General features: G+C 37.0%; 1 protein-coding gene across 1 annotated transcript; it reads left to right on the forward strand.

The window, feature by feature from the left end:
• The first annotated feature begins 435 nt into the window (after positions 1-435).
• LOC113315402 lies at positions 436-1437 on the forward strand. The gene is made up of 2 exons (XM_026563683.1): positions 436-852; positions 973-1437. The coding sequence occupies exons 1-2, from the start codon at positions 436-438 to the stop codon at positions 1435-1437; spliced, it is 882 nt and encodes a 293-aa protein (XP_026419468.1).
• The last annotated feature ends 21544 nt before the right edge of the window (positions 1438-22981 follow it).

Here is a 22981-nt window from a genome sequence, read left to right on the forward strand (position 1 = left end):
AATAACGTTATTAAAACATATATTTAGTGAGAAAACCATGATTATTTGTTGTGTGTCTTGATTTATGTTGAATGAAATGTATGTAAACTACCATATCAATGTATACTTGTATTTATGTATAATATACACAAATTGATACTGTGTTTTTGTTTTCTAAGGTGCATAATGAGTCTAATACGTTCTTATGTGAGAGCTAAACATGGAATCTATTTGGATACCTCTAGTGATAATGATGAAGAAGAGAAAGCTTTGCTAATGTTTACACAACTATGTTTGGATGAACGATTGCATATTATTAGGCAACCTACACCAAGGGAGATGCAGACATGTAGTATAATAACGCGTGATCGAGTGTGGCATGATGCCAAAATGATGAATGATTATTTTACGCCTGGAACCGGTTATACCTCAAGGTAATTCAAACAACGTCTAGCCATGAGGGAAGACTTATTCGATAAATTGTTAGGAAAATTGCTTGAAGTGGATCCGGAATGGCATCAACGTCCGGATGCAACCGGTACTATGGGGCATTCTCCGCATATGAAATTAGTTACCGTGATGAAATGTTTATGCAAAAGTACGGCAGCTGATAGTGCTGATGATTACACTCGTATGGGTGCAACTACAATATACAAGTATCTAAAAATATTTTTCCACACCATTTGCATGACTTTTGGAGAAAGATATTTGCGTGAACCCACTCCTGGAGATGTTCAGAGGTTGCTAACTAAGAATGCGGACCGAGGTTTTCCTGGAATGCTTGGTAGTGTAGATTATATGCAATGGCCATGGAAGATTTTTCTGGTATCTTGGCAAGGAACTTACCGGGGTAAAGATCAAGAGAGTAGTTTGGTATTAAAGGCGGTGACATCATAAGATTTGTGGTTTTGGCATGCTTTTTTGGGAATGCCTGGATCAAACAACGATTTGAATGTGTTGGCACACTCACCCCTTTTTGATAACATGCTAAAGGGTGTAGCACCTCCATGCAATTATGTCACCAATGGTAACCAGTACAATATGGGTTATTTCTTATGTGATGGTATCTATCCAAAGTTGACTACAATTGTACAAGCTTTTTCTCAGACATTGGACATTCCCGACTATGTGAGGTTCAACAAGTATCAAATGGCTAAAAGAAAGGATGTGGAGCGTGCTTTTGGAGTGCTTCAGGGTAAATTCATAATTGTCGGATCTCCCTGTAAGTATTGGCACCAATCTGACTTGAATATAATTATGAAATGTTGTCTTATTTTATACAACATGATTATCGAGCATGAATGTCGGGATACAGAATGGATCAGAGTTGTTCCTGTTCCGATTCTGGAACCTACCGTTAATGGTCGTGTATTTATGTCATCTTTGAAAAACCTAGAACTGCACCTACAACTAAGAAATGATATTGACAAGCACATTGTCGCGCTTCCTGGTAGATGATCCGCGGTAGGGGACTTGTCTAGTTTGGAGGGTTCATATATGAAATACGTGGTACTTCCATCATCAGAAGAAGATTATGATGATACAAACTTGGAAGAAGAAGTTTTTCCTGGCCAAAACGAGGATGGAGCATTTTGATGCATGTCGTAACCACAACAAATTAATTAATATTTTTCAACCTAATTAACAAGAATTATAGTGTAGTCAAGTTCGTTCCCATGAGGAGCAAGAGGTTTTAGTTGTTTAGTTGTCCCAAAAAAGGGGGATTGGTTTTAAAAAGCAAAAGAAAATAAACAAAGAAATTAAAAGTGTATGTTGAAACCAATAAGAGAGATTAGATCAAGGAATCCTTCTTCGTTGCAAAACAATGATTCAATTTAGGTTCTTTTCCACTTTTTATTAGTCACAGGATATCACCAACCATAGGTAAAGCAGCTAACTCAGTGCTAAACCCCTAAATCCCTAGTATCACCGGATACACAAGTTCTCGACTACCGGATTCTATTCACCAAACCACCTAGTAGTAGCTCACTCAAGATGTAATTTATTTAAACACATTAAGATTTAAGAATTTATTAGGTTTATATTAGTAGTTAGACTCTTAGCTCAAGGTCTACTTGCTAACGTTGTTTTCACACACAATTGCTCCACCGAATCCCTCCACAAGGTCTCGTGTTTGCTACTTGTGTAAAGAGTCAAGAAACGATTACTTATCCCCTAAATTTCACTAGATTTAGATCAATTAACAAATCAATTTAGTATGCATCCTAAATGACCTATCAATCAACCATGAATGTATAAGCATTCCTATTAGTAAAAACAAACGATAATCATGTGAAAAACTTCAAAGTAGATTTAAAAACAAAACTCAAAACATGTTAAGAACTAGGAATTCATCCTCAATCAATAAAATTAGCTACTCATGCTAAGGAGTTCACACAAAGAATAAAGAAAAGAGAAGTGTTGTGTGTAAAAGATGTGTAAAAGTGTATAGAGAACTTCTCTATTTATAGGCTTCAATTTGTTTCAACTCTTCTTAGGAATATAATCCTTTCCCTTTGTAGCTCAACTTCCAAATCCAAATCTTTCTCAAATCTTCCATCTTCTCTTTCCATATCCAAGCCCAATTCTTCAAACCCATAGATGAGTCTAGAAAATTCTTCACAAATTCTACTACTTTTGGGTCGCCGAAAAAAGTTCTCGGGGATCACCGGATTAACCACTGTCCGATCACTGAATATTCTTTTCCATCGATAGAATATTCCGTCACGGTGTCGTTTAAGTTAACAGTCAAACTAACGGTCATCGTCAGTCAATCGGGTCAAAGGAAGGGATGTCAGTCGAGTCAGTTATCGAGTCAGCTTCTAACTCGGCTGAATGGTCTGAGACAAGTGAGCTGGATCGGTCATTGAGTTGACCCATCAAAGGGAAGATTTAGACAGATTTTCCCCTGTTTCAGGTGTATTCCCAGGCCAAGTTCAGGCCATTACTTCTGGTCTTCATCCTGTGACAATCCTATCATTCATCTAGTTAATTTCAAGCTGCATTCCATCATTCCTTGTAACAGCAACACCATGACAAACCCAATTCCGTTCTCTTCATCCTGATTCATTTCAGCACCATCATTTGTCACAGCTGCAGCAGCAGGACCATCCATCAAACCCCAATTCTTCTTCATCTCTTCTTAACAGCAACCACGGGACCCATTTTATCACATATTCAAACCCATCTCAACACTCAGCAAAACCCATGTCTTTGTTGAACACGACTCCAATTCAGCTCAGAAACCACCACCATATCTCAAATCCACCAGCTCAATCGATTGCTAGAAGCATCAACACCTCATACTACCGCAAACCCATCTTCCAAATCCATCAAGTTTCATGAATTCTTCTCAATCTTCATTCCAGTATCAACAACTGCGTCAAATCCCTGCTTGTTTCCTCATCTCAGTAGCAACACAAAACCCATCTCAATTCTGTTCATATTCAATTTCATCATCAGCTCCTCACCAGAACCCAGTATTTCATCAACATCAACTGAATCTTGCTCTCAGCCACTAACCCATCACATCAATTTCAGCTTCTTCTTCTCGATTCACAGATCCCATCTCATTGAGCTTCAACAACAAATCTCAGTTTTACAGCAGCCTTAATTACTTCTCGGATTCAATCTTCTAGTCCCCTTTTCTTCTCCCAATTTATATGAATTTCTCGATCTCAACAACATCGATTTTACTTTCTTCTCTATTTGTTTCCAATTACAGAAACCCATGAACATCACCAGGCCCTTATTCCGTTTCGATCTGATTTCTTCTCTTCGTTTCAACAGCAGCAGCCATTTAAAACACACCCGATTCGTATCAATTCTTCATCGCCTTCTTGGTTAGAGTTCTTCTCGATCTCTCGGAACCAACAACAGCTCTGCTGCTTTTATTTCTTAATTTCAGGTGAATGAGTAAATAGATCAATGAGAGAAGAGTCTCTCGATTATAGGGTTAGGTTAATCTTTGGGGTAGGACAGGATTATGACACCCCACTCAGTAGTTTCCACCCTAGATTGGATGTCTCATAGTCTTTTGCTGGGTGCCTTTAGCACTTCTGAGGGTTCCCCCTTATCCTTAGCTGGGCTCCCAATATTGTTCGTCCATGGAATGACCTTTTTTGCCCTTTTGTGCCCAAATTTGGTGATTTCTTCTTCTTTCCTCCGTATGACTCCAGAGTACCTAATAACTCAAAAACACACGTAATATACATAATTCACACGAAAAGTAACAAAGAAAGCATAACCAATATATAGTAAATAAGGTGTATTCTATACCCTATCAAATATCCGCACACTTAGACTTTGCTAGTCCTCGAGCAAATTAAACTAAAACATACAATTTCAAAGCTTTCCACCGCCGCAAGCATCCAAAGAGTTATGAGGACATAAAGTTTATGCATGCTAGTAATAAGAAGTTAGAAATACCAAAGAACATGTTCTCATTCTTAAATGTTGAGTGAGAAATAACCACACCATAATGAGAGAACGCATGTTTGAGAGCGATCAATAAGCATTTCGCCTCGACTTCTGCCTCACCAAAAAGGGTTTTATGAAATTGCACTCAAAAGACATACTTTTATGGTTCTCACATTTGTGCAGGTAGGAATGAAGAGAGAAATCCTACAACACGTTGAATGGTGGGAAGGACAATTTCCGAAATATTTTAAAAACCCACATCTTTTAACATTTTGAAAATCCATTTTTCTGATGATCTCTAAGAAAGGAAATCAACCACTATTATCGAGAATGAGATTACTTACTCACCTTCACATCCTATTGCAATGATGATAACACCACTCTCACGGCATCCAATATAAACGTATTCTGCTCCTCGTCTTCATCTTCTTGGTCTTTGTATTCGGCTTCAACTATGATGATAAACACTTGAACTTCGTAATTCCTTGACAATTTGTAACTCTCTACCTTAAATCCTTGTCGCTTGAAACTTCCTTATAGATTTTTCTTCCCCACGGCTTATTAAATAAAAGATAAAAACAAAAATTTCTCTTGCCATCATTTTTTTTTTCATTTTTTTTTTCATTTTTTTTTAGAGACAAGAGAAATAAAATAAAAAACAAAGTGAAAATAAAAACAAATCATAGCCGTGGGAAAAATACTTTACCGCTTGATTCTTCACAACTTGTATCGTCTCGAAATCATAAACTTCAATAATTCTCACCTTTTTCTTTTCTTTTCTCTTGTAAATAAGTCTTCAACTTGGATATAAAATTACGCTCCTTATATGTAAGTCTTCAACATGTATATATAAAAATCCGCTCATTATATGTTGCTTTACTTGGATATGAAATTTACTCTTTTCTTGTTCTGTTGCTTGTAAACCTTGAACGTTTTCAACTTTCCTTGTAGATTTTGATGTCGCTCCCTTGTTGATGATGATGGTGTTTCTATGGACCCGTTGTTGTCGAGAGAGAGAATGGTGCTAACTGCAAATCGAACTACAAGAAGGAGGCTTTGATCTATAGACGTCACCTTCATGATTGACAAAATTAGCACTCAAAATATCAAAGAGTAGTGCTTCTATTGGTGGGAGGTTGGGTAGCTCACCATTCTACCCGGAATTAACGGTGACACACACTCAAAAGAAAGCTCCTTAGTTATTTATAAAGAAATCTGGTCGGTGCCTCGCATGATATAAATAGGGTAGTCTACACTAATGATTGATCAGCAACTCTAATAATGCATGTCTCCCTGCTCCTATTCTGCATCACCGGCATGATTAAATCCATTATTTAACACTCTAACAAGTAAGAAATCCGATCGTAGTTCCCTAACACTTACAGGTTCAATTATTTCGGTTAGAATTCTCTATGTAAACATACCTAGAAGTATGCTAGTGACTCTAAAATCTCTAAAAGTTGGAGGTTTTATGCAATATTTTTTTTAATATGCTTAACCACTCCCCACACTTAAACCTTACATTGTCCTCAATGTAATTGAGTCGTCCAAGTAAAGTCAAGGTGGGAAATCCTAGTATGATATGGAACAAGAAAAATAAATAAACAAAACAAAAAGAAAATAAAAAGTAAAAGGATAATAAATACAAAACCTATGGGTTGCCTCCCATTAAGCGCTTGTTTTAAAGTCGACAGCCCGACTTGGCTTCTTGTAAGATTCACTCCCCATATACTAACAGTCGGAAAATTTGGGGATCCACCCATACTACCTGTTTTGCAAACACTAGCTTCATACAAACATTAGCACAAAAAAAAAATAGTGAAATTATCGCCCGGTAGAAATTTCCCCCACACTTATTCTTGTCCACACTCAGAAGTGTATAAAGAACATAGAATTTGGGAACTTCCATGTATTTCTCTTGGCAAACCTGCATAGTGTTAGCATCAAGTGTTTCCAATGGTGGATATCTAGAAACAAAATCATCCAAAAATACTTTCGAAGCACATACATTCAAACCAATAAGAGGTAAAAGAGAAGAATCAATATGCAAAGGGTTTGAAAAACCTTGCACAATTTCTTGTATTACGGAATCCTCTTCATCCTTAAAAAATTCAAGTGAATTACTTACCTCTTGTATATCGTGGTCCTCTATCAAACCTTGCAACCATTCTTCGTCGTTTTTTACCTTAACCAAAGTCTTGGCATCATTAAAATCATTGGCAAGTTCAATTGGGTCTTCCACAATAACATTCAATTCGGTTTCATTCTCAAGCATCACCTCTTCAACATCCTCGTCGTCAGATTCGGGCCATTACTCTCTCATAAAATCTTTTTCGGTATAAATTGAAAGATCTTCTTTTGAGGGTGTTACACCATTTATAACAATAGGCAAGTCACACCCAATCTCCTCTTTTTGAATATGTGAAGGATCGTTATTATGATCCGGAGTTGGAATAACTTGATCCTTATTACATTAGTTTTCATAAGGTTCAAATTCATCATAGTAACCCATATAATAACGTTTTTCACGCTCCATTCTTAAAGCTCTTTTAGCTTCAAGAATTTCTTCATCCGATGCTAGGCCTTCATCGATCAATTGATAGAACATTCTCTCAAGTTCCCTCAAACTAGGTTTCCTTACACCGAGGAGATCACGCATAGATTTAGAAGCATTACTATCCTCCCCTCCTAGTGATTGTTCACTTACATACCCGTCATAAGGTTGTCGATATGTATGGGAATATCCATAAAGTCTGTATCCTAAGGATGGTTGGAAGTTGTCATAATGCTGAGGGTGAAAACCGTATTGATTGTTGTAATATCCTTGCTCTTGTCCATCGTACATGGAAAACTGGTACCTGAAATAAAAATTCTAGAAAACAAAGTTAGAAACAAAAATAAAACGAAAATAAAAACAACTAAAGCTGCTCCGCGGCTGCGGCTCCAAAATTTTATGCGTGTCGTAACAACAACAAATTAATTAATATTTTTCCACCTAATTAACAAGTAATATAGTGTAGTCAAGTTCGTTCTCACGAGGAGTAAGAGGTTTTAATTGTTTAGTTGTCACAAAAGGGGGATTGGTTTTAACAAGTAAAAGAAAATAAACAAAGAAATTAAAAACGTATGTTGAAACCAACAAGAGAGATTAGATCAAGGAATCATTCTTCGTTGCAAAACAATGATTCAAGTTATGTTCTTTTCCACTTTTTATTAGTCACAGATTATCGCCAACCGTAGGTAAAGCAGCTAGCTCAAGGCTAAACCCCTAAATCCCTAGTATCACCGGATACGGAAGTTCTCGGCTACCAGATTCTATTCACCAAACCACCTAGTAGTATCTCACTCAATATGTAATTTAGTTAAACGCATTAAGATTTATGAATTTATTAGGTTTATATTAGTAGTTAGACTCTTAGCTCAAGGTCTACTTGCTAACGTTGTTTTCACACACAATTGCTCCACGGAATCCCTCCGCAAGGTCTCGTGTTTGCTACTTGTGTAAGAGTCAAAAAACGATTACTTATCCCCTAAATTTCACTAGCTTTAGATCAATTAACAAATCAATTTAGTATGCATCCTAAATGACCTATCAATCAACCATGAATGTATAAACATTCCTATTAGTAAAAACAAACGATAATCATGTGAAAACTTCAAAGTAGATTTAAAAACAAAACTCAAAACATGTTAAGAACTAGGAATTCATCATCAATCAATAAAATTAGCTACTCATGCTAAGGAGTTCACACAAAGAATAAAGAAAAGAGAAGTGTTGTGTGTGTAAAAGGTGTGTAAAAGTGTATAGAGAACTTCTCTATTTATAGGCTTCAATTTGCTTCAACTCTTCTTAGGAATAGAATCCCTTTCCCTTTGTAGCTCAACTTCCAAATCCAAATCTTTCTCAAATCTTCCATCTTCTCTTTCCATATCCAAGCCCAATTCTTCAAACCCATAAATGAGTCTAGAAAATTCTTCACAAATTCTGCTACTTTTGGGACGCCGGAAAAAGTTCTTGGAATCACCGGATTAACCACTGTCCGATCACTGAATATTTTTTTCCGTCAACAGAATATTCAGTCACGGTGCCGTTTAAGTTAACAGTCAAACTAACGGTCATCATCAGTCAATCGGGTCAAAGGAAGGGATGTCAGCCGAGTCAGTTATCGAGTCAGCTTCTAACCCGGCTGACTGGTCTGAGACAAGTGAGCTGGATCGGCCACTGAGTTGACTCATCATAGGGAAGATTTAGACAGAGTTTCCTCTGTTTCAGGTGTATTCCCAGGCCAAGTTCAAGCCATTACTCCCGGTCTTCATTCTGTGAGAATCCTATCATTCATCTAGTTAATTTTAAGCTGCATTCCATCATTCCCTGTAACAGCAACACCATGACAAACCCACTTCCGTTCTCTTCATCCTGATTCATTTCAGCACCATCATTTGTCACAGCTGCAGCAGCAGGACCATCCATCAAACCCCAATTCTTCTTTATCTCTTCTTAACAGCAACCACATGACCCATTTTATCACATATTCAAACCCATCTCAACACTCAGCAAAACCCATGTCTTTGTTGAACATGACTTCAATTCAGCTCAGAGACCACCACCGTATCTCATATCCACCAGCTCAATCGATTTCCAGAAGCATCAACACCTCAGACTACCACAAACCCATCTTCCAGATCCATCAAGTTTCATGAATTCTTCTCAATCTTCATTCCAGTATCAACAACTGCGTCAAATCCCTGCTTGTTTCCTCATCTCAGTAGCAGCACAAAACCCATCTCAATTCTGTTCATATTCAATTTCATCATCAGCTCCTCACCAGAACCCAGTATTTCATCAACATCAACTGAATCTTGCTCTCAGCCACTAACCCGTCACAGCAATTTCAGCTTCTTCTTCTCGATTCATAGATCCCATCTCATTGAGCTTCAACAACAAATCTCATTTTTACAGCAGCCTTAGTTCCTTCTCGGATTCAATCTTCTAGTCCCCTTTTCTTCTCTCAATTTCTCTGAATTTCTAGATCTCAACAACATCGATTTTACTTTCTTCTTTATTTGTTTCCAATTCCAGAAACCCATGAACATCACCAGGCCCTTATTCCGTTTCGATATGATTTCTTCTCTTGGTTTCAACAGCAGCAACCATTGAAAACACACCCGATTCGTATCAATTCTTCATCGCCTTCTTGGTTAGAGTTCTTCTCGATCTCTCGGAACCAACAACAGCTCTGCTGCTTTTATTTCTTAATTTCAGGTGAATGAGTAAATAGATCAATGAGAGAAGAGTCTCTCGATTATAGGGTTAGGTTAATCTTTGGGGTAGGACAGGATTATGACACCCCACTCAGTAGTTTCCACCCTAGATTGGATGTCTCATAGTCTTTTGCTGGGTGCCTTTAGCACTTCTGAGGGTTCCCCCTTATCCTTAGCTGGGCTCCCAATATTGTTCGTCCATGGAATGACCTTTTTTGCCCTTTTGTGCCCAAATTTGGTGATTTCTTCTTCTTTCCTCCGTATGACTCCAGAGTACCTAATAACTCAAAAACACACGTAATATACATAATTCACACGAAAAGTAACAAAGAAAGCATAACCAATATATAGTAAATAAGGTGTATTCTATACCCTATCACATTTGATTATTATGGAGATTACAATAATCAAATCCCAGATGACTTTGAACATGTAGTTGAACATGTTCATGCAGACGGACATGTGCGAGACGAATACCAACATGATGGAGATGATGAGGATTCTGGCGATTAGGAGGATTCTGACGATGATGAGGATTCTGACGATGACGATGATGCTTCGTATGATGATGCGGGTATGTATGATGATGATGATGATGTTGAGGCATAGGATATATTTCATTGTTGTGTTTTAAGATTTCGAATGTTACACGCATATGTACTAACTGATTTTAAATTATTTTTGGATTTCAAATATGTATGCAAATGATGACGTTTATATTTGATGGCATATGGTTTACAATTACGATAAGCCGTGAAATCATTTAAATAGTATGTGGATATGTACACATATACGTGAAATCTCTTTGTACAGTATCAGGATCACTATACTTATTCTTATTCTACAGTGTATGTATATGTATACTGACCATCTATAAAGGATTCACAATCTCTTTACCAATGAACGCATTATTTCGACCAACTTTGTTCTCCATATTCAAAAATAAACACCTAGTTTTGTCCAAGTTGTTATCCACAACACTTTTCTTTCTTAATTATGGTAGGTTATATTCCAGATGAAGACGAATTGATAGTTAGTTTATGGGTTGAAGTTCATCTAGAGAATGAAGAAGAAGATGAACAACTAAATAACACAAACCTTTTGGAGCAGTTGCGACAAAGGTTGACTATACATAACGAGAATCCGAATCAACAAACGGTTATGTATCTGAAAAAAAGGTTAAACATTATAACTTCAGACGTGAAAGTATATGTATCGACACAGAGATCGTTATATTTATGGAGCGTTCCGGTACCTTCGGAAATCGTAAGAAACTTACCGGTTACCTATCAAACAATTTTTTGAGTATGTGTACTGAATTGTTGAATAATTTAATTGTAAATTGACATTGTTTTCTTTTGTTGTTGGAGCAATATGATTTGGATAGTTATCGAAAAAAGATGGGGAAACCTTTTAGATTTTTTAACTGCTACGTGATTTTGAAAAACAGTTTCTCAGAGTATAACCCTCCCCCCTTTGAAGATTTATCATCTGAATCATCAGATGAAAAGTAAAGAATTTAAATGAAGATAGGTTTTGTGGGTATATCTCTCTGTAAACCCTCACGAGACATAACTCGTCCAATAGGGTCGCCTATTGGTTTAAATGCTGGTTGCACATGCTTAATGTAATCATTAATCATATGAATATGAAAATAGCTATTATTATTTAGTGTAGACGAATATTACATCATGTTCATCACATTTAAACTCTCACACATACTAATTATAAAAAATCACATCACATCAATTGATATTCGATTAAACTAAAACAACACTTATTCAGCCCATGCCACCATTCCACACTCAAGGCATCTCCAGTAACGTTTTCCATATGTTTTTCTGGCACTTGACTGGTTCATTTCTATAAAGAAATAACAACCCTCAGTTTCACACAGAATCTCCTTGGTGCATTCAAACTCCACCTTTCCTTTTAGTTTGAAGTTCTTGCAGAGTTCGTCAATTTTTTCTTGTTTGATTGCATCTTTCATTGCATCCTCCAAACATTGTGCTTCTCCCGGACATTTATCATACTCACATTCCAAACAACTTATCTTCTCTGGTATCGACTCTTTTACCTTCCTAGTGCTGGTGCAACCTTGTTGTGGACATTTTGCATATAGCCATGGGAATTGAAGCAGACTATGTGTATCCATGAAACAATATGGACACACCTCTTTTGCTTCCACACATACTATTTGTTTTCTATTTCTGCTCGAAATGTTAGAATACATAATTGAGGTTGTTTATATCTAAGAATGAATTGAGATTGTTGTTGGTTTGAAAAAAATGTTCTATATATATATAAAAAAATAGAGCCGTTGGGAACGAGTTCTAAGAAATAAAGCTGTTGGGAACGAGTTCTAAGAAATATAGCCGTTGGGCACGAGTAGTTAGAAATAGAGTCGTTGGGCACGAATTCTAAGAAATATGGCCGTTGGGAACGAGTTCTAAGAAAGATAACCCATTCTTCTTTGGAACATCAATCTACCCATTCTTATTTGAAGTATTAATCTTTGAGCTGAAAATCAAAGCTAAACATATATTCAATGGAAAATCAATCAGCAACTACCAACTCAGTCGAAGACATAATTAGAAGATGTAAGCGAACCACTCAATCAATTGCTGCAATGGAAAAGGAGATATGCAAAAGAGGTCATCAAGTTACTACGAACGCAACAACGTCTTCATCACCTAACAAATTAACTAATATGATGGATGAAGTTTTAAGCAAAGGAAAATCCACAAAAGAGACCAAATATTCATCAGGGGGTGTGACAGAATACGAAGACAAACTCAAGGAATACGAAGAAAAACTCAAGGCAAAAGAACGAGATCAAGAACAATTCCAACTGGGGGAAAGGTTAAAGGATGTTGAAGAAGAGACCGAATGGATTAGAAACTTTTACCTTCTCAAGGATGATTTTCCCGAAGATCCTAAGATCATACTATATTTTGGATTCAAGTTGGTTGGGGTCCTTACGTTAAACCGACGGGTAAGAAACCACGCTTTAATTATGAACCATCCCACATTTGTTCAAGGGTTAATCATGTTAGGAAATTATGTATCGAGTACAGTGATTTACTCGATAGGTACCGAAGGGACACATTCGCTGCACAAGGTGCATATAAAGCCTGGAGAGGAGAACAGTTTTATCATATCGAAGTGGCTTTGATCGTTGAATCTCACACCAAAAATAATAATAACATGTAATGTATTCAGACCTATCGTGCACCACGTTAAGAAACGAGGACAGAGCGATGCACGCTTTTAATCGAATGATCTGTTGTAATTTCTTTTTAAAGTTATTAATTTGAATATGAAAATCGTTGGGTCATAACACATTGAAACATTAAATTAACTCAAACAACAATTTAAATTAATTTAGACAACACTTTTATTTTAAACATGGACTATAAATTAAGTTAACAACAATACTAACTAGAAATTTAGGACAACACTTTTATTTTAAATATGGACTATAAATTAAAAAACTAAACTCAATAGAATATAAAACAATTAGAGATGGATTACATCTTCATCTTATGAATCTTCAACGCCGATTGTATTCATCCCCTTCAAAATCTCCTTTTGCTTGCGTCGATAATTTTTTTTTTCGTTGGGAGCTAACCGACTAAGGTCCATAGATATTATTTCATTGTCTTGATCTAAATGCATTTGTTGTTGATGCATTTGATTAGTCTGTTGTTGAAGCTTTTGCAAATTGAGTTGATCTTCCATTTGATAACTCGGTTGTTGAGTATACTCCCAAAATGTTTGGTATCGGGATTCTTGTTCCATTTTCATTTTTTCCTTCCTTGATCGTTTTTCCTTAAGATACTCCCAAATACTAGAACTTCGTTTATAGATCCTATCTTCTTTCATCTTAACCGAAGATGTTCCCTCATCACCTTCTCTAAATATACCTTGCTCACGATCCTTCTTTTTTCTGGCTAGCCTTTTGGCTTTCTTTGTTCCTATATGACGTGCATTTTCCTTATATTTCTAACGAGTGTCTCCATTTGGAAGAACTTCAGTACCATCTTCGAGTGATACAAAGTTATGATGATTATTAAACAACTCACTGTTTTGACTCACCGTCAGTTCATAATTGTATCCAGGGACCTTTTCTCTAAACAATTCATAACATGCATCATACTTGAATGGTTGTCCTCTTTATTCTTGAAATTGCAAGCGACCATATCTTGTCTGAAAAATTATATAAGAAACATTAGGTTTATTACTATTATCACCAACTATATGGAAAACTTAACAAATTAATAGAACTTACCAAATCTTTGTGGTTCGCACCGCTTTTGGTTTGCCGATATAGAACATTAATAATGGACACAAATTCTTTGACATCTTTTTTGATATACTTCATCTTGGTTTTTAAAGCTTCCCAATCTCTTTCATATGGATTGCCATTGCGTTCCTCAAAAATTTGATGAATACGTATCCAAAACATAGCGGTTTTTTGCCCCGAACCCACAATTTCGTCCATACTCACATAAATAAAAGCACTAATAAGATCAACCTCTTCCCGTGTGACAAAATTATTCACCATTTTAAATGAAACTAAGATATAAAAACTTGAGTAGTAGAAGATAAATATAAAAATCAAAGACGTATAGTAAGAAGAAGAGAAAGAAGAAATCAATTGATGTAAGAAGGAGAAATTAAGAAATCAATTGACTTGGCGTGGTTTGAGTAGAGAACTAGAGTGGTATTTATAGAGTATTTTAAAAAAATGGCCGTTGGGATCCGAGGGTGGAGAAAATAGAGCCGTTATCAATGATGAATGGTTAGGATCGGGTGTGAGAGATGCGTAAACGAAAAAAGGTCAAACAAATATTATCTCTGAAACAGTAACTCAGTAGCCGTGTAAAAATCTACGGCTAGTGAGTAGCCGTATCAACGATAATACGGCTACTCAGTATCCATAAAGCGTAAATCTAAACAGCTACTGAGTAGCCGTGTGATTTCCCTTCCCTACTAGTGGGATCAGATATGATCCTCCATGTAAGGAAATGGGGTTATATCCCTACTCATGTAGGGATATGGGAGACCGTAACATTTGTTTTTTTTTTGCTTTCGAGGGATAGGGAGGGATAGGGAAGAGATAACACACACCATAGTGCTGGCTCTAATAAAGACGCGACTCTTATTATATCCCGAAGAATCTACTTCACCATGGTATGGGTTTCACCTAGAATGATTTTTTGGGGACCATGATATTTTTGGGGGAACATGGTTCTATTTTTAGTAAGACATTTAGAAGTAAATCTAGGTCATCCCTTATCTAGATATTTGTATTAATACCTAAACTATCCTCCTGATTAATTTGGGATAATGATTAGTAAAATCATTAGTGAAATGATTAAGCTAAAGAAGTAGAATTATTGAGAGAGTAAAATTAGAGAAGATAAAGAAGAAAAATATGGAAAATAATTATTTTTTTCCAATTCACTAAGCTTGAGTATTCAAGTGATGATAGCTCATCTGATTCTTCATCTCCATCCTCTCCTAGAGTATTTGTTAATCTTCACAATGATCTATATATGAGTTATTTCTTAGATGGTGAATGTATTCTTCCACAAACTCAATCTCAAGATGAAAATGATGGATTTTACCAACCACAACCGGAGGAAGAGTATTTGGGTACCCAAGTATGCTTCAAATTTAGATAATGATGGTTGAATTGGTCCAAATATTCATAAAACTGTAAACTTTTATAAAAAATTCCTGCTAGATTCAGGTAGTTCGGTTACCAAGTGTGAAGAACAAGTAACCGAACACGGAGTTCGGTTAATAAATGTCAAGAACATATAACCGAACACAGAGTTCGGTTTCTTTCTTCAAACACGCAGGTAGCCGAACTTTAGTAATAAGATTTATAGAGGTATGTTCTGTTAGTTCTCAAACTTCAACGCAACCAAGTTCCCAAACGAACTGCAGGTTAAAGGTAACCTAGTATTAAAATTTCGGTTGGTTCGCAAACTTCAACATATTTTGCGAATCAACCGAACTGGGCTTATATATGCATATATGCAATTAGACAAACGTTCGGTTACTATGAAATTTATTTCTTGGCGAATTAGGTAGAGTTCGGTTACGAAGTTTCAAAGGTAGAGTTCGGTTACAAAGAAAACTTAACATTTTTGCGAACGAACCGAACTTTTGGATTTCTCATTATTTTCGTAAACTAAAGTTCGGTGATATCCTTATTTTGCGAAGGAACCGAACTTATGGACTTGTGTTGTTCTAATACAAGGAGTTCGATTAAAAGTATTTTTTGCGAATCAACCGAACTCTGAGTTCGGTTAAGAAAAAAATAATTCGTGATAACCGAACTTTTTGCGACGAAACCGAACGTTTTGCGACGTAACCGAACTTTTCTCTGGAAAAAAAAACTCCATTAAACCTCTCTGCAACTTCCATTTTCAACTCATTTTGATGATTACTTCTCATTTATTCAACCAAAAACGAATGACAAATAATGGGTTTGTGAGATTATCTTTGTTAATGTTTTAAATTAAGCTATATATATATAGAGGTGGTGGTGGTTGGTGGTGGTGGTAATCGGAGGTGGTGGTGGTAGTTGGTGATGGGCCCGGAGATGTGAATAAAATTGAGCGTAATGGAAACGGGCCTACAGTAATACCGCAAGTGCACGGTCGTCAGTTGTAGCTAGTGCAAGTACGGGTCGATCCACAGAGATCGGGTGTGTTTCGGAAGTGTTTTAGCTAATTGGGTTTCTAGTTTGCTTTGGACTTAGAAGCCTTTTGGCTTAGATTGGGCTTTGAGTACTAATGGGTTTGAATGCCCTTTGAATGAATTGGGCTTAGTGGGTTTGTTAAAGATAAAATGAACTGAGCTTGGGCTCAGTTATCTTTGAAGTGCAAATGGGCTTTGGTTCTAGAAACTGGATTGAGCTTTGGGCTCAACAGTTCAACTATGACTTGGGCTTAACAGTTCACTAGGCTCTGGCCCAGTGAACTGAGTCTTGTGCTCAGTTGTTCACTTATGAATTGGGCTGGGCCTTAACAATGAATTTGACTTGGGCCTTAATGAACTGGGCTTTGGTTTTGGTCTTACAGTTGGGCTCAAATTGTGTTCTGGGCTTTTGGAAGTGAACTTTGGGCTTGAGTTGGTTAGGCCTTTAGCCTTTGGTTTCACAGAAGTGGACTTGGGCTCAGGAGTGAAGTGAGCCTTGGAGCAAAGCAAGCAGCAGCTGCAGAAAGCCAGCAGCAACAGAAGAAGTAGCTTGGCTGCAGGAGAAGAAGGGGCAGCAGCAGCAAAAGAAGCACAGCAGTGCAGTAGATGCAGAGCAGCACAAGTGCTGCAGCAGCAGTTGCAGCAATAGAAGAAATGCAACAAAAGTGGCAGCAGGAGAAGCAAGTAGTAAAGAGAATGCAAAAACAGAAATGCAAGTAGTAATGCAGCAGTGCAGAAACAGAAATGCAAGTAGTAATGCAGCAGTGCAAGTAAAGCAAATGAGTGACAGAAAACAAGATTAACAGTTGAAAATGGATTTATGGATGACAGGGAAGGTTGATGGCAAACTAGGGTTTAGATTCCACCTCTTAACCTAGACTAAGTCGGATATTCCAATTGCAACCAAATTATCCTCCCAAGGTACTAGCTATCTGATTAAAGCATAACTAGTCTGAGGTTTGGACCATAAGCAATTAACATGGGCTGCTGCACTTTCAATCACAGGGGTATCCTAACTACAATGTATGCTTGACATACAATGTGAGAGCAAAGTGATGAGAGGCCAGAATTGTAGTCTCCTACACAGTGGAATTAAGATTTCATCTTCACCCTAGTGGTGAATTAGAACATGCTAACACCTAAAACTAAACAGGAACAATTACAAATGAACAGGAGCATTAAACTAACAAAGCATCAAACAATTACACATTACAACATCATACACAACACAATAAAAAACATATGCAAATGGTTAACAGTGCAATGTAACAGGAGCAAGATATAACAGTAACAATTGAAATTAAGCTAACCCAAATTGGGTGGAAACTTGGCTAGTCCAAGAACAAGTTTTAACATCTCATACACATCCCCTTTTATACCCAAATTAGCAAATTAGGGTTTACACCCATTTTCCCCAAATCAGAAAATTAGGGCAATTTTAAATTACATAAAATTTGCTTACAATCTCCCAAAATTGGCTCGACCCATGCTTCTTGATGTCCCTCTGATGCTCTTCCTGCTCCTATTGTCCCCTAATTTCTAGCTATTTTACTCACCCCAAAACCTAGGGTTTCAGAGGTTGTGAGATGAAGAAAATAGCTAGGCTAGGGTGTTGTCGGGTGTTGGAGATGGTGGTGTCAGTGATGGAACTGGTGGTGGTGAGGGAATGGTTGCGGCAGAGGAGACAAGAGGAGGTGGTGGCAGTGGAGTTGCAGGCGATGGTGGTTCTGGAAATGGTCGGGTGGAGAAGATGAGTTCGATGTTTTGGGAAGGAGGGAGTGTTTGGGTGGTAGTATAGGGTTTGGTGCTAGGGTGTGAAGCAGAGACTTCAAGTTCGATATTTGCGAAGCTTAGATGTTGGATCATTGGATCTGAGTGGAATCGAACGGATAGATGGAAGGATGTGTGAAGCGACCGTCGGATTCTGAGGTGCAACGAAGTTAACGGCACCAGATGGAGTTAGGTACTGTAGTGTAAGGCGGAATCATCGGGAGTTGATGCACAGGCATAGGAGCGACCGTTGGATTCAACTACCATCTAATCTGAAGGCTTGGAATTTCAGCGCTGTGGTGCTCGGCAGAGACATCAGATTTGATGCTCTATGAAGGAGCGACCGTCGGATGCTTCCGAGAACTGATCTGATGGCTGAGAACGGAGGCGCTTTTGTGTGTAGAAAATGAGGTTGTGCGCACCATTCTTCGCGGCTTCCTTGCGTAATTTCTCCCGGCTTTTCACTACTTTTCTGCTCTTTTCTTTCCGCGATTCATCCGAACTTTATTTATTACCTAAAAAAAAATTAAGTAAGAAAATATTTATTCTTGAAAACAATGAAAATACAGAATATGGGATAAAATGTAGAATTAATGCGCAAAAGATGAGTTAAAATGCCAACAAAAAAGGATAAATATATACAATATTTGGCACTCATCAAATACCCCCAAACCTGAATTTTACTTGTCCTCAAGTAAAACAAAACTAAGGAAATCCTAACTATACCACTGTCGCTGGTCTCTCGAGTGCATTTAGCGTATGCACTAAGCCTTTTAAACCACTAAGTGTCCCTAGTGGACGAGTTGAAGTCTCGTGAAGGTTTACCAGAGGTGTGCCTACAAAACCTAAGGACAAAATATAAGCTCATATTCCATCAAACGTGACATGTGCAAAACAGTTAAGCTCACAGCAAAATGGAGATGTCAATCTAGCTATCGAAGGCACAATCCTAGCACTGATAACAAATAAAAGACATGTGATAAGAGTGTAAAGTGTATCTACACATGTGTAAAGAAAGATCTGAAGTCATGACTACTAATCACCAAGAGATAGTTTCTCAGGCTAAGAACTGAGGTCGAAATCTAGCTAGCTGTCCGGACTTTACGAGAATGTGAATGAGTTGGAGGTATTTCACAATTACTCGCGTTGTACATCAATGGCATACACCCTTCCTTGCTTATTACAAAGAAACAACAAAAGATGACTATTTACATGACTCTTATTTACATTGACAAATCTCTTTTATTTTTGGAACAAGAGATGATGGAATTGATAAATACTTGTTTTTTTGGTATTTTTCTGATTTTTTTTTTTTTTTTTTTTTTTTTCTGAATATATACATCGTGTTTTTTTTTTTTTTTTTTTTTTTTTTTTTTTTTTTTTTTTGGAAGAAGGAAACACTTTTGATATAATTACAAAAGAAACAAAAGATTACATGACACTTTGCAAGAGGTAGCCCTTTTTGATGCACCCAGTTAAATTCGATGGTTGTCTTTCTTAATGTAACCTCCACCTTCTATCCCAACCAACCAAAGAACAAGCTAGTCAAGTTTCGTTCAGTATTCTAAAGTGATTGGCAATCGTAACTTCCTATCCAACACCTTGAAGATCGAGGCCATACATGTATTGGTAGATCGTGCGCGTGCAAATTTCTTATCACTATGTGAATTGTGCTAGAATCAGGGTGCCTAAATATCTAGACTAAGACTCCTAATAAAAATACATATTTGCACAAGAGTCAACATTTCAAGGTAAATGAGCTCCATTTTTATGATTTTTCATTTTTTTTTTAATTTTTTTGTTTTTTGATTTTTTAATTTTTTTTGGAATTTTTCAATTTTTTCAAAAAGAAGAAGGAGTTCGTTTTCAATTATGACAAATTATCATGGTATCTACTCTATACCCCCAAACCTAAACTAAACATTGTCCTCAATGTTTCAAAATATGGAAAGGATTAAAATGCAACATATGGAAAGGGACATGCTGAGTAGAGTAAAAGGAGAGAGAATACCCGATTTCGGCGAAAGCAGAATTAAAACTCCGTTATTCAAGGCAAAAATCCAACATATTTCAGCCGAGATCATATTGGATTAGCAAAATATATACAAAAGGAACAAAAGGTTTTTTAAAATTTTATCTACTGGATTATATACAAAAAAAATTCACCATACACTAACAATCTAAAGAGTTGAGGATCAACCCAAAAGACAAAGTGTAGAGACATAGAAAGTTTCAAAACACTAAAATTGGACTTAAATGGAGAGTGAGTGAAAAACCGAATGAATCACCCCTAAACCAAAATTTTTCAACAGGTTTACTTTTAAGCACAAAATCTATTAATTTTAGGGGTTCAGGATTCAAAAGGTCTAACTCATAATGGACTGTTTTCGGGTGGGCAAAGAAATGCATTCCAACTGTGGCTCTTTAAAAGTGTTATATTTTGAAGCAAAATAGTCCAAGAGGACTTGGGAAGCACACAGTTCCAATCCTAGATTAGGAATTTTCAGAAAAATTGGTTTGACAATATGGGTACAAACCAAATCTAGGTTGGGTGGAAGGCCATCAGATTGTGACTTAGGTAGAAGAATAGGCATATCATTATCGATCAAATCAAAATCTTCTAACTCATCTACACATGTCACATCATGCTCACAATCATCAATCAAATTGGCAAGATTACAATCAGAATTATCAACATCATCAACAGATTTATTCTCGTGTATCGGCACATCAGGGGAAACATCACATGGAATACTAGAAGAAATATCATGCATTAAGGTCGGGGCAGAGAAGCCTAATGTATTTGAACCCAAAGGTTCCATAACATTTTCAGTATAGACATGTTCTTCTAACATAACATCATAATCATCATCATCATCATGGTAGACATTTTGCAATCTAGGATAATTTTCAATCCTAAGGTCGGAGCTATTACAAGAATAAAACTCTAATTCATGGGGATGATTCATATCATGTGGTGTTGTTCCTGTTTCCCTAACGGATTCCCATTGATGGGTTTTTTCTGCAATCTCGGCTAAAAAATTCCATGCATCATCCACAGATTTATCAATAAATTCACCATTACACATAGATTCAACCATGGTTCGAGATTTAAAGTCTAGTCCCTCATAGAGGATGACGACAAGTCTCCACTTCTCAATTCCATGGTGCGGACATTCACTCAACAAATCATTAAAACGTTCAAAATAGTGAAAAACAGTTTCCTCATCCAATTGGACAAAACAATTGATACTTTGACGAATAGCGATGGTCCTATGGTGTGGAAAGAATTTTTGAAAAATAGATCTGTGAGTTGGTCCCAAGTGTTGATTGATTGTGGTCTCAAACCGTAAAACCATGTTTTGGCCCTTTCCTTTAAAGAAAATGTAAACAAACGCAATTTCAGAGAGTCTTCGGACATATGATCAGGTTGCATAGTCCGACAAATTTGTTCAAACTCTCTTACATGAGTATAGGGGTTCTCAGAATCGAACCCTCGAAATATAGGAAGTATTTGTATCATGCTTGCATTTATTTTAAAAGGGTTATTAGTTTGAGGTAAGACAATACATGATAATGGAATTTGTATTGATGGATACATGTATTCATGGAGAGCACGAGGTTGGCCCATTTTGAAATGACACAAAGCCCACTATTTGGTTTTAATGGGTTTTAAAAAAAATTTGGTTTTTGATGGGTTTGGATTTTTGGGAAAAATTTGGTTTTGGTGGGATACATTTGAAAATTTGGTTTAAAATGGGAGAAAAATAAAAATTTGGTTTAAGATGGGAGCAAGTAAAAATTTGGTTTTAAAATTGGGAGCAAAGTAGAAATATTTTTTTTTTTTTTTTTTTTTTAAGAAAAATAAAATTAAAAAAAATAAAATTTGGTTTTTGAATGGGAGCAAGCCCACTGTGCAAGCCTCTAATGAAATGGAAGGAAGGCTGCGGCCCACAATCGGTTATCAGCTGGGTTTAAACCCAGAGTCCAAAATACAAGTCCAATGGAAAAATTTAAACAAGCCCACACAAAATAAATACAAGCCCACAAATTAAACAACAAGCCCAAAAATAAATTATTACAAACCCAAAATAGAAAAATAAAAAGCCCAAAAAATTGGGTTAATTATTACAAGCCCACAATTAAAAAAATTGGAAGCCCACAGGTTGGGTTCTCTCAATTAAATGGGTTTAGGCTTACCTTTTTAGCACAGCCCAGCTGCTCTGATATTGTTGCAAAAACCCAGTTGGGTTTTGGTTCTTTTCCTTAGTGGCGTCCCAGCAGAGGAAGAACAGGTTCAGAACAGCAGGTCCAACAGCAAATGAAGTGAAGCAGATGCAGATGCAAATGCTATGCAGTGAAATGCAAAATAGCTAAAAAACACAGATAAAACACAGCACCAATCCCCGGCAACGGCGCCAAAAACTTGATGGGCCCGGAGATGTGAATAAAATTGAGCGTAATGGAAACGGGCCTACAGTAATACCGCAAGTGCACGGTCGTCAGTTGTAGCTAGTGCAAGTACGGGTCGATCCACAGAGATCGGGTGTGTTTCGGAAGTGTTTTAGCTAATTGGGTTTCTAGTTTGCTTTGGACTTAGAAGCCTTTTGGCTTAGATTGGGCTTTGAGTACTAATGGGTTTGAATGCCCTTTGAATGAATTGGGCTTAGTGGGTTTGTTAAAGATAAAATGAACTGAGCTTGGGCTCAGTTATCTTTGAAGTGCAAATGGGCTTTGGTTCTAGAAACTGGATTGAGCTTTGGGCTCAACAGTTCAACTATGACTTGGGCTTAACAGTTCACTAGGCTCTGGCCTTACAGTGAACTGAGTCTTG

Source organism: Papaver somniferum, chromosome 10 (genome assembly GCF_003573695.1).
Source record: "Papaver somniferum cultivar HN1 chromosome 10, ASM357369v1, whole genome shotgun sequence".
NCBI lineage: Eukaryota > Viridiplantae > Streptophyta > Magnoliopsida > Ranunculales > Papaveraceae > Papaver > Papaver somniferum.